The sequence below is a fragment of the Pelodiscus sinensis genome, chromosome 20, assembly GCF_049634645.1.
Source record: "Pelodiscus sinensis isolate JC-2024 chromosome 20, ASM4963464v1, whole genome shotgun sequence".
Lineage (NCBI taxonomy): Eukaryota > Metazoa > Chordata > Testudines > Trionychidae > Pelodiscus > Pelodiscus sinensis.
The window spans coordinates 11,095,791-11,109,038 of NC_134730.1; the positions used below are offsets into that span (position 1 = coordinate 11,095,791).

At 47.6% G+C, this 13,248-nt stretch overlaps 1 protein-coding gene across 1 annotated transcript in view; it reads left to right on the forward strand.

Moving 5' to 3' along the window:
• Nucleotides 1-12,854, forward strand: part of FBF1 (Fas binding factor 1) — a 62,013-nt gene extending 49,159 nt beyond the window's left edge. The window contains exons 32-40 of the mRNA XM_075904265.1: nt 2,380-2,530; nt 5,155-5,334; nt 6,858-6,992; nt 7,085-7,293; nt 7,854-7,926; nt 9,762-9,807; nt 10,800-10,958; nt 11,625-11,761; nt 12,452-12,854. Of these exons, the coding sequence (XP_075760380.1) occupies nt 2,380-2,530; nt 5,155-5,334; nt 6,858-6,992; nt 7,085-7,293; nt 7,854-7,926; nt 9,762-9,807; nt 10,800-10,958; nt 11,625-11,761; nt 12,452-12,588 (1,227 nt within the window). The 3' untranslated portion in view covers nt 12,589-12,854. The remainder of the gene's footprint in view (nt 1-2,379; nt 2,531-5,154; nt 5,335-6,857; nt 6,993-7,084; nt 7,294-7,853; nt 7,927-9,761; nt 9,808-10,799; nt 10,959-11,624; nt 11,762-12,451) is intronic.
• The last annotated feature ends 394 nt before the right edge of the window (nt 12,855-13,248 follow it).

The following is a 13,248-nucleotide window of genomic DNA, read 5'->3' on the forward strand; positions in this document are numbered from 1 at the left end:
CTTAGTGCAAAAATTTGTATTAAAGCTAATGATCACATGAAAGTTTACAAGATGCAAGTTAAAAGGGAAGGCACTGTGCATCCAGGGTCGAGTTTGGGTTATGAGGAATTACAAGGAGCAGTTTATATGGTTAACAAGCTATGTATTAGAACTACAAATATAACCACACAGCAGTTAAACCAGGATGCATGGAGAGGACCTCCCTTACTTATTTCTGTAATACTGACAGGCCTCAGAGGAATTGGTTTTGCTCTGAGTAGTTCCTCATGCTATTCCCTTCGTCTCAATTGACCAGCTCTTCATTTTCCTACATTCCTTCCTAGCTCTTTTTATTTCCAACTAAGAAAATTTGTCAGGTAATTACGACAACTTTTGTCTTTGAGGCATTCAATGGCTAACCAAGATCAGAAATCTCGAGGAGTAGACCATGGTTGCCAATGGCACACCTCTGGCTCAATGGAATAGCAGGGCCCAGACTGCCTGCACAGGAGATTCAGCATACCTGGTCTGACCTGTGGAATGAATTCCTCCAGGATTTGAGGACCAGCAGACACCTCAGCACCTCCACTCTCAGACTACGTCGACTGGCATGATTTTCTGGAAATGCTTTTAACGGAAAAGTTTTCCGTTAAAAGCATTTTCGGAAAAGAGCGTCTAGATTGGCATTGACGCTTTTCCGGAAAAGCACTTTTTGCGGAAAAGCATCCGTGGCCAATCTAGACGCGCTTTTGCGCAAAAAAGCTCCAATCGCCATTTTCGCGATCGGGGCTTTTTTGCGCAAAACAAATTTGAGCTGTCTACACTGTCCCTTTTGTGCAAAAGGGACTTTTGCCCGAACGGGAGCAGCATAGTATTTCAGCAAAAAGCACTGATTTCTTACAGTAGGAAGTCAGTGTTTTTGCAGAAATTCAAGCGGCAGTGTAGACAGCTGGCAAGTTTTTCCAGAAAAGCAGCTGCTTTTGCGGAAATTCAAGTGGCAGTGTAGACAGCTGGCAAGTTTTTCCAGAAAAGCAGCTGATTTTCCGGAAAAACTGGCCAGTCTAGACACAGTCTCAGTGTAAGGCGCACTTCTCCCACCTCTCTTCTCAAACACACCCAGAGCAGCAAGCACATTTTAAAAAAATCCTCCCAAAACGAAGTGCATCATTGCACACACAAATCTCCTCCAAGGCAGAATGGACTGTGTGTGATAGATGTTAGTCACAGTGCTCAGCGCACAACTGGGAAACATTATAGTGAGAAGGACACTGTAAAAACCTTTATGTACCAGAATAGTCTGTAAATCCTAAATTCCTTCTGCAATGACAATACACGGCTGTTCTAGGGCATTGCTGCATGATTGATACAGTAACAGAAGTGAGAGATGGAGAAGCTATTTAGGTTATTCTGTTGATCCTCTTTGCTAATGCAGGACAGGGTGATACATATGGTAGTGATGGATGACAAATTAAATGCTGCTTAGCAGATACACTTACACTGGGGGTGTAGACAGCTCTGCTTTGTGCTGGGACTCCTCTGGTAATGAGGGTCCCAGAAATGCATACAGAATTGCAGGAGCACTCACATACACATGAGAACCCCAAATAGAAGAATTACCATGTCTTAGCTTTGTGAACTGAGACATCAAGTCACATATGCTGCTTAAAACTGGAACAGAGAAACTGCCAGACTGGACCAGACCCATGGTCCATCTAGTTGGTCCAGTCTCCATCTCTGAGAGCAAACAACACCTGTGCATAAGCCCTATATGGGAAGGAATCCAGATACTGCTTTGGGATGAAGACAATATTACCAACTTCAAGCATTGAAAAATTGTAAGAGAGATTAAAAATAATCTTGGGATTTCTAAGAACTGATAATATGGAGGTTCTATTAATTTGTCTTCTGGTTTCTAAATCTTTCAGTTGCACTCACTTGATATTTTCAAATTTTTCTCTTGAATCACAAACAAGGACTAGAAACATACTTTTTAAAAAAGCTTATGATCATCCGGCTCCAGCAGCTGGAGCTTTACCAAATATTGTGGCATAGGCAATGCAGTAAGAGCCAGCAATGCTGTAAAAGGCACCATCATCATTACCATAAGGATGCCCAACAGTTCCCTTTATAATGTAGCAAGTGAATGGCTCAGAGCTCCTGCCTGACTCGTAGAGTGGTCACCAGGACCAAGCCCACACTCCCCTTCGCTGCAGCCTGCAACCCACCAGCCAGGCACTCCATGTGAGTGACACATCAGGACCCCATTTTGTAGCTAGCAGTCACATGTGCCTTGATAAAATAAACCCATGGCGGTTCTCTGCCTGGAGTCGGAGTCTCTAGCTCTTCACCCCGTGATGAGGCTGTGCCCCCCTGGTCAGGTATATTTTGTAACATTTCCAGTCAGGCACTAGCAGGGACAGCCCTTCCCGGCCCGCCTCCCGCAAGGCGGGACGTGCTGGGCTGGGGACTTCTTGGTGTGTCAAAATGGCGGCGCCCATGCTGAGGGGGGCGCTGTACGGAATGCGGGCCGGGCGGGCGTTCGGTACCGCGGGTGAGTGGCTGGGGGACCCGGCCCTCCACAAACATGGCGGCGGGGGCGCGGGTCCCGGGAGTCCGGCGCGGGTGGGTCTCGCTCGCTGCGTGCCCCGGGGGGAGCAGCGCCTGGACCCCTCTCCCGCTGGCTGGGCGGGCAGCCGCCTGTGCCCCCCGCGGGGCGGGGGATTCCGGTCCGCCGCCAGCCAGAAGGGAGGCGAAATGTGCGGGGCAAACCCAGCCAGGGGCAACCCACAGATGAGTCTGATTTGGGCCGTGGTTTCCCAGCGCATCTTATTTAACCTCCCCTCCGGGCTCTGCTGGCTGGGGGGAACCTTGGCAAGTGCCTGCTCGCTGCGCGCACCCCGGAGCCAGGAGAGGAAGCCAAAGGGCTGTGGCAACTCTAGGCGGGCTGGCCGGGCTCAGGAAAGGCTGCGCTGGGTCAGCGGAAAGGCACTTGACCCGCCGGTTACAATCGTAGAGCTGGAAGGGACCTCAGGAGTCATCAAGTCCAGCCCCCTGCCCAAGGCAGGACCAATCCCAACTGAATCAACCCAGCCTCTCGGGATGGAGACTCCACTACTTCCCTAGGTAACCCATTCCAGTGCTTCACCACCCTCCTAATGAAATAGTTTTTCCTAATATCCAACCTGGACCTCTCCCACTGTAACTTGAGACCATTGCTCCTTGTTCTGCCATCCCTCACTACTGTGAACAGCCTCTCTCCATCCTCTTTGGAACCTCCCTTCAGAAAATTGAAGGCTGCTATCAAATCCCCCCTCACTCTTCTCTTCTGCAGACTAAACAAACCCAGATCCCTCAGTCACTCCTCATAGGTCATGTGCTCCAGCCCCCTAATCATTCATGTCCCCAGCCTTGCAGGAGTAAAGCCAAAGCCATTTAGGGAGGAGGGCTCCTCCTGGTAGGGGCTGTGCACTGGCTGCCCGATGAGCAGAGTAGCAGCATCCAGGCACTGTACATGCCAGATAGGAGATGGGCAGAGCCCAGCCATGAATTGCAGGGCCACGGCAGGCGGACAGTGGAGGACAGCCACAACCTGAAGTGTGTCCGCACTGTGGGAACTCCACTCAGCCACTTGCCGTGCTCTGCCCCTTTGGGTTACAGCACGTCTGGGCCAAGCCACACAATGCTGCCTGGGACAAAGCTCCAGTCCTTGCCTGCAAGCCCAGCAGTCTGCTACTGCCATTGCACAAGACTCAGCACCCTGCCTGGGCTCGCTTCAGCTGAGCAGCGAGCCCAGTCACACTTGCTCGGCTGCCAGAGCCTCCTCCCAGGTGCTAATGGGCCATGGCTGAACTCCCCGAGCACTGAGCCTGGCCAGAGGCACTGCTCCTGTCTACCCAGCCCACATGGAGCCCTGACAGCAGGCAACCCAGCCCAGGGCTCCAAACAGCACCACTGATGACATCAGCCCAGCTTAGCATGGGAGACCCACCCATGGAATGCCACCAGGGCGGTGAGCCCCAATCTTCCCCAGGCTTTGGTCCTTTGCTCTTGGCCAAACGCCGAGGAGCCCTGACCACTTCCCAGCCTACCATGTGTGAGCAGTGCTACTGGGAGAGTGGTGCCAGCCTGGCATGTGGGACAGACAGAGAGCAGAGCCGTGACTGAGCCATCCCCAGAGTAGCTGGCTTGTCCCAGGCTTTCACTTTCCACACCATACTGAGCACATGGGGAGGGGAAGGAATGCAGGTAGAGTAGCCGAGGACTTGACTCAACTACTTGCTTACATCCCTATGCAGCATCATAGCTCATGGTATTTCTGTTGCTGTGCAGGCCACTGGGGGCCACTTCCTTCTGCACCCACACATGAAACAAGTGTAAAGAACATTGACCTGTACTACAAGTAGGGTTCCCACCTGCTCTGAACTGGGGGGAGGGGTACCAAACTTACTGCTTTGATCCCATGGGAAGTTTGATTATTTTGGTCCTAATATAAACTCAAAGCCCTCCACAGAACTGACTCAGGTTACTGGAGGAACCATCCCTTTCTGTGTGTGGCTGTGACTAGCCTCAATTGTTATGTAAAGGAGAGACTTACTTGTAAGGATAAGGAGCAGTGCCTTCTCAGCTGCTGGTCCAGGAGGTGAAACTCTGTCCTGGACCCAGAGTGTTCATGTATTTCACTGCCTGGAAAACAGCTTTTAAAAAGTGTAAATTACCTCTTTTTTCCCCCACATAAAAACACACCAAGGAGAAAAACTTAACATATCGCTACCCACCCCCCAAAAAAGAAGGCTGCCCGGTATCATAGTGATGAGCAGAGTATAAAAACCTCAGTTCAGTGTGGCAGAAACCTGTCCTCAGTATTATTTGGCTTTCATTAGCACCTGTCCTTTAGGAATATTAAAGTACTGTACAGATATTTATGGATTGTTTCTCACATCACTGCTATACAGCATTATCATCATCCTATGAGTAGGGAACCTGAGAGAACAGAAGTTGCTGCATGAGACTACAATAGGATGGTGGTGCAGCTGGGAACAGAACAGTTTCCTTACTTCCAGGCCTATTCTATAGTCACAAAGCTATTCTCCTCTTTGCCCAGTATTAGCAACTTCTTTTCTATTTAGCATGTAATTGTCAGTGTCTTTGTAAAATGAAAACTGCCTGTGTTTTCAGCTGCTCTCTGCAAGCGGGAAGCCCCTCTAGGGCCAATGCCTAATGAAGACATAGATGTCAGCAACTTGGAGGCATTGGAGAAATACCGCAGCTTTACTCGCTATTTCAAAGTGGCTGAAAAGGAGAGTAAGAAGACTCATTGGTGGCAAACATACAGAAAGCATATCACACCAGTGCAAGGTATGCAAGAGGAAGAAGATAAGTTACTTTTGTGTTCTTTTGCGGGAGGGAAGGGGTAGCTATATGTAGACTAGTATGCATGTAGCACCAAAATATGGGGGTTTGATCAAATACTTATGTGAGTGTTTACTGCTGTAGAAGTTTGCAAAGATTTTTTTCCCCTTAAAGGAAAGGGCTTCTTGATGCAATTCTATCTTTGGCTTCTTTTGACTCAAAGATCAGGGAGGAGAGTAAGGAAGCTATTTCCTAGGGCCCCTGTAATACAAAGGAAAATGAAGCAACAGGGCTCGTTTTGAAGCTTGCAGGTTTTTAGTGTCTAATGATGTATTTATTTCAATTCATGAAATGGCTGGTGAGCACCCATCCTATACTTGCAGGCCCAGATCCTCAAAAGTAGTAGCCTAAAGGCCCATGGGCCTTTCCACCACCTAGTTTTAACTTAGCTAGATAATAAGCTGTGTTTCGCACCTAGAAGTAAATGTCTACCTACAAACATTGCAAACTCAAAATTCCCTTCTTCTAAAGGTTATAACCTCTCCGAACCTTTCTAACCCATCCCACTCCAGCCCCTCCTAAATGCTCAAGTGTGAAGTCCTCTGCAAAGGACATCTGACTTCTTATTCTCATTCCCTAAAAATGAATGAAAGCAATAACCTTACTAGACAAAGATTAGGACCTGTTTCTATATAATGCCACGTGAAGTGAAAGACACATCCAGCTGTCCTTTATAAGGAGGCAATATTATAAGCTAGATATCGTTTAAGTTCTGTCCATGTGCTTAGCATGGTATAAACATAAAGGAAGATGCAGTCCCAAAATGTAGTCTAAATTAGACCCGTAATACAGTTTAGGTGATTGTAAAGCAAGGAGTGGAAATATCTATGAGGGTGTCTGAACTTGTTTAACAGGCTTGATACTAATTCAAGCAAAACACAGATCCAAATGAGCTTCAGTGAGAGTATGAAGTATCTTTAATCCTTAGATGTCTCCAGATCTTTTACAAAGCATCGTTAGATACTGGGGTTGTAATGGCAGCATAGACAAACAGTGGCCAATGTGCACACACCAGGCTCTCGTATACACTTGACCATGACAATCAGTTGTACTAAGAAGGTTTGGCTAACGTTCCCTTGAGTTATTCCCAACGTGCTTTCTGGGAATCGTCTACCGAAGACTGGCAGAAGGGACCGTGTTTCCTGTCCCACTTGAAGGAGGGCATCTGTAACAGACAGTTACAGCTGCAGTCATATCTCTGACAACACTAAATGTTTCAGTGATATCAGAGTGTCTCGTTAGTCAGGCAGTGAGGTTATATACTGTCCCATTCTTGTTATGAGTTCCATGAAGGCACAGGGGTCTGCACAAAGTTTATTGCAGGATTGGGGCCTAGGCCCGCAATTCAGCGGTTTGTTTGTATCCCTCAGGCATTTTTGGTTTGTCTGTTACAGTTGCCCATGGCTGTTGGACAGAGAGACGCGAATGGGGCTTATTTTAAGTTCTCACTTGCATGATTTTGACCCTAGATGAAGAGGCAAAGATAGACATTGGCCTGCCTCGCTATGGACAGCCATGGGCAAAGAAACTGAAAGAGAGAAAAGAAATACTGAAACACAACCACCAGAATGCGGAAATGGAAAAAGCATCCCGCCTCAGGACACGTACGTACCCTGCAGTTTGTTTCCTCCTCTTCTGTATCAGTGGTGGCTTAGACAGTTGCTCCATGTCTCACAACTCTTATTTGCAATTGCAGTGGTGATTCCACTTGACGAAGTCAAAGCCGAGTGGGAGAAAACCAGTGGCCCGTTGCACAAGCAGCGTATTGCTGAGCACTATGGGATATACCGCGATATGTTTGATGAAGCCACATTCGTCCCCAGAGTGGTGCTGCGGGTAGAATACAGTCTAGGTGATGAGTATGTCATGCCCGTATATCATGGGAACTTTGTGACACCCACCGAGGTATCTTAAAATTGATCACTAGGCAGAATATTAAGTGTGCCCAAATTAGTCTGAAGCCACATAAGGCTTAGCTGACCTGACAGCACAGTCACTTACAGTAACAGGAATGTTCTTTTGAAAGGAATTAATCTAAAATCATGTGCTTCTAATTAAGTTAAGGAAACAGCATTTAGGTAGGATTCATTTTCAAATGAAATGGCAAACTTGCTTTTAATAAGCTTCAGAGGGGTAGCCGAATTAGTATGTAACTGGAAAAAATTAAACAACGAATAGTCTTGCAGAACCTTAGAAACTAACAAAACACGTAGATGGTATCACAAGCTTTCGTGGGCAAAACCCACTTTTGCTTTTAATAAATCTCCATTGCTTTTCATGATGGAAATTGATTTGCTTGTGGCAAAGCTAGATTTGATTTGTTCTGTCAGGGCTGCTTTTATTGTACAGTCAGGTTATGTCCAAGTGACTAATTTAATTCTCTGTTTTTGAAAGTGCATACTGTTAATGCAAACAATGCTATGGAGCTTTTACCTAAGATTCTTACATTCACATTGTGTATTTAGGCTTCCAATCCCCCAGAAGTGATGTATGAGGCAGATGAAGGTTCTCTTTGGACTCTGCTGCTCACAAATCTGGGTGTGTATCAAGACTTTTTAGAATTGCATTAAACTGGCTGCTTCTGCCCTCTTCTGTTATTTCCTTGGGCTATGTAACCTGAGAGATGCAGTGGATGCATTATTCCGTAAGGATTTCTTTGTAACCTGAGAGATGCAGTGGGTTAGTCATTCTGTAGGGATTTCTCAGCCATACCTGCAGAATTACTCCAGAAACTGCAGACAGAGGGGTTAGAAAGAACCATTTGGAGAAGGTGGATGAAGGAATAGCAAATACGTTGCTCCTCTGGCTGCCTTGGGATTACTAATTTTGCAAAACACAATACGAATGCTAATTGGTGTCACAATATTCTTTACATACACTGAAGCATTCAGACCTGCAAAATCTGTGATGGTAGCAGTACTGTGCTCATTTTACAGGTGGAGAAAGAGAGTGGTGAAATGATTTGCCCAGTGACTAATGTACTAGAAGGGAAACCAAGAAAAGAAAGCTGGTTTCCTGATTCCTGATCTTGTTTAACCACAAAAACGCCCTTCTATGTGCATGTCCTAGACAGAGCTTTATGTTTCCAACATGCTCTTACAAGCATTAACTGCTTCCTACAATGCGCTTATGCAGTCGGTTGGTCAGAATCTTTGTCTACATTTTATAGATTAGGGAACTGAGGTGCCCCAAAATTAAGTGACTTACCCAATCTCATGTTGTAAATTGTCGTCAACAGAGAGATTGGAACTCGGGGGTTACTGTGGGGGTGGGCAATTATTTTTTATGGGGGGCCACTACAAGAATTTGGATGCCATTATCACTCTACCATGATATTGATGGAGGAGATGCGGGGTCTGGGATGGAGGTTGGGTGCAGAAGGGACCTTGGGGTAAGGGAGGCAGTTGTGACCTGGGGCACTGGATTGGGGTGCAGGAGTTTGGCATACAGGAGAGTGTGCTGGGATTTAGGTTGTGAGCTAGAGCAGGAGGAGACTGATCTGGCGCAGGGGATGTGGGTACAGGAGGGGGGCGGAGGATTTGGGTATGTGGGGTGGGGGGCAGAGGATTGGGGAAGGGAGGGACTGGGGTGCCAGAGGCAGGTCCTGGCCAGATTTACCAGCCAGCAACTGTTCCTGAATCAGCCTCCCTGACTGCTAGTGTTCCCTCTAAACTGCTCTGCAGCACAGCTTCACCCTGATTAATCAGCCCCACCCAGTCAGTCAGCTTTATGCATGGAATCCTGAGCCTCTGACTGTGCTGCTGCCCAGCTTAGAGGGAACACTGCTTGCCCTGCCCCCGCACAGGCTGCAGCCATGTGCTCTGGAGCCCCTTGTGCTTCCTGGCTCCCGGCTATTGAAACAGGCAGCTCCCATTGGCTGGTTTTTGGGATTGTACTGGGGAAAGGAGTAGCTCCTAAAGCTCCAATGGGATTGTACTGGGGAAAGGAGTAGCTCCTAAAGCTTTCCTCCCTCCCTTCCAGACTTACAGATTTTAAAGAAAAACTGCCCTGCAGCCATGTATTTGAGCAGTGTGCTGCTGGGGCAAGGCAAGTGGGAAGCCTGCCTGAGGCTTCCGATAGCGTCCGTGAGCCGGATCTGGTGGCTTGGCGGGCCAGATGCGGTCCGTGGACTGTATGTTGCCCAGACCTGGGTTACAAGCTCCAAGTCTTGAATGTCATCCTTTGAGGACTTGTTTCGCTGTTTTTCAGAAATGATAGGATTGGTAGAGAGCAGCTGAGCGGTCTGGAGGCATTACCCTCTTTTCCTGTTGGACATAGGGAATTCTGACTTTGGAACAGATCCTGTTCATATAGCAGCAGGCAAATACATGTACTTGTCATTAAGATGTGTGTTTCTCTGTGTGTGTGCACAGATGGACACCTGCGAGACGCTGATTCCGAGTATGTCCACTGGCTGGTGTGAGTATTGCAAACCAATACATCTGAGCAATGCATGTGTTTCAGGGATGGCAGCCCTGGCCTAATAAGTCCTGTGAGAGGAAAAATGGTCAAAGAAGTGGGGAAAGAACTGAGCAGAGATTTGAATTGTAGTTGTCATGAAGACAATTACTGGGCTTTTCCATGATCATCTGGCCTGTGTAGTGCTGGTCAGACTCTGCACAGACTCTGTTTAGTGGAACATTGCTAATCGCTAAAGATAGAATAGTTCTAGGAATTTGTTACTGTTTTCTGTTTGGGAGTATGCGTATGATTTTCTACTTCTGATTATGTCTGTCTTTAGAAGCGGCATGCTAGCTATGGCAGGGAATAGCCCACAGCAACACAAGGGGAGAGCATGCCACAGATCTTCCCATGCAAGACTTCAATACTGTGATTTTGATCAGAGGTGTCAAGCAAAATAAAACCAGCTACTTGGGTATAGAGGTGTAAGCAACTAGTCGACTACCCGATAAGCATAAGCTTATCGGGTAGTCAAGTCACTACTTGACTAGTCGCTTCCCCTGCCCCTTTGCTGCCTCTGTATCAGCAATGGGGGGAGCCAGCTTAAAAGCCGGTCCCCCTCAGGACCATCTCTGCAGGGAGTGGGGGAGGCCAAGGCACAGCAGGGAAATGGCGCAAGCAGGAAGTCAAGCAGTCCCTGCTTGCACCAGGTCCTGACTGCTGTGCCTCTGCCTTTGAAGTGTAGCAAGAGAACCCCATGGGGCTCTTGCTACATTCTAAGGCAGAAGCACCACAGCTGAGACCTGGTGTGAGTCCCCACTCACCCTGGGTCCCCCGCTGCACCTGTGCCTTTTAAATGTAGCCATGGGCGGCTCTTACTACATTTAAAAGGCAGAGGCATAGCCAGGATTGAAAGCTAAGGAAATTCCATTGACTACTCGATTAGCTGATTAATCAAAATTATATATCCCTACTTGGGTAGTGACTGGAAAATATCTTGCACTTCACAGGACGAACATTCCAGGCAACAATATAGATTCAGGGAAGGAGATTTGCCATTACTTCCCTCCATTCCCTGCCAAGGGAACTGGCTACCACCGCTTTGTCTTCATCCTCTTCAGGCAGGACCGACCAATTGATTTCACTGAAGATGTTCGGCCGACTCCATGGTAATTTTGAATCTTGAATCCCTGCCAGGTTCTTGTGCCCGGTGCGATCGCAGCAGACAAAACTGTTTTCTTAAGAGGAAAGACCATCAACTGAACAAATCCTGTATTTCTCTGCAAACATTTTACCCACTCAGATTACTCGTAACAGTAACTGACTGTAATTGAAAAGTGATTTTCCTCTGTAGCTTCAACTTGTTTCCTTTGCACTCTGGCCAGCACTGGGTGCATAGTCAGTTTTGTTGTTTCCCTTGCTTATTTGTTCCCACTAGCCAAACAAATATATGCTGATATTACTGCTGCTACAGCCTGTCACATTTGTTTCACCCTCCTCTTGCATCTTTTCTTCAGTGAAGGCCCCAGTCCTGCAGTAGGATTAGCGTGGAAGATGCTTGCACCTCAATGGCATCCTATTGACTTTGCCAGTAGAACAGGATGTTAAGAAAATGACTTGCCATATTGAAGCGATAAGGTCAATTTATGTATGGCTGGCAAGCTTCTGCCTTGAGCTGCCTTGGGAGCTAGGCTCCGAGTAGTCATGTAGGTTTCTCCATGGGGGTCTGTTTCTTCTCCATCTCTGCAGAATCTGTGATGATGCAGGATTGTAGCTTCAGGATAGTTAACCAAGGAATAGAGAGACCTGTCCTTTTACTCCTGTCTTGTTTTCAGCCACAGTCTCAAGATGAGAACTTTCAAGACCTTTGACTTCTATAAGAAGCACCAGAACAACATGACCCCAGCCGGGTTGGCATTTTTCCAGTGCCAGTGGGATGATTCCGTTACTCATGTCTTTCACAACCATCTCAGTAAGAAACTCACTTACTAGGGATCTGGGCCAGGGAGTCACCCTTCGCTTCCCCCTCCCCCCCCCATCCATCCATCCAGCAGTCGAGCATTACTAAATGTGTCTTGGAGGAGACAGTCATTTGGTAGTGCCTGGGGTTGGGAAAAGAGGACAAGAAGATGGAAGCAATTTGCTTAGACGTCAGACACACCTGACTGAAATCAGCCATGGCCATGTGGGCTCTCTGATGGAGCAGATGAGGTTCCAAGAGGCATGGGCGTGTGTGAGTGGAGGGTGAATTCAAAGGCCAGTTCTGACTTGCCCCTTTGGGGACAGTTGCTCTAACTGGTTTCTATATAGCCACGTATGCCTGGCACATTAGTCTGACACTGGGAACATTTACAGCTGAGCATTAGAAGCAGTTGGCCTATCAAAGGCTGCAGTGTGTTTGTGGCCATCTTAGGGTACATAATTCTGGGGGCTTCGAATCCCATTTTGACTGGGTACTTTAAAATAACAAGGGGAGAGGACGTGGCAGAGCGAGGTTCCATTGCCAGGCACTACATGTGTGGTTTTGATCTGTAATTAATCTCACATTCTGCCCTACGAGGGACGTGGGATCTTCTGAGCAATGGAAGTGGGGATGGGGGGTGATGGTGCAGGGTTAGGTTTTGAGAGGTCTTAGCTAATGTTCAGCATTGTTCCTTTGCAGACATGAAGGAGCCAGTGTTTGAGTTTGTGCGACCCCCTGTGTATCATCCCCGTCAGAAGAAGTTTCCACACCTGCAGCCTCTGAGGTACCTGGATAGGTACAGGGACAGCCACGAGCCCACATATGGCATTTACTAAGGCGTTTCCCACCACTCCAGGAGCTCCAAGCCACTGGGTCAGGAATACTCTACCTTCTCGACGCGTGTCAAATGCCTGTGCTGACGGGAACGTTCCATGACTCTGGGAGAAGGGGGATGTGAGCTTTCACAATCACAGCATGCTGTGGTCTAAGCTCGGATTCATTGACAACACTGGAAAGAATGTAACGGAAGTTTGCCAATATTTCTGCTATTGGTCGTTACCTTGGTCAAAAGCCTTGTTAATAAAGGATATTGTGGCCATGAGAGTGTCTCCACCTCTGCTCTGATGGCCTCTGAGCCAGATGCAAATGTTGCTGACCAGCCCAGTGCCCTCCAAAGGCACTGTATCTCACTGCAGGAGCCAGAACTCTAAGCATAGATAGCTGGAGGTGGGCCAAGACCCATCAGTTCAGGTCATGTATCCACACAGAGAGAAAAATACTTTTATCTAAATCCAGCCCCGTGATCTGTACAGCCCGGAAGAAGGGGAACTGCCCATTTGGTGCATTTCTTTCTTCCCCACCATGAAATTCCCAGTTCTGGGATTCTGGGCAGCATCCTGCATATTCTGTACAGATATTTTAACAATCTATAAAACACTTTCCAAATGAAGCTGATGATGTGAGTCGCTGACAGCTTGGGGAACCCACAGGCAATG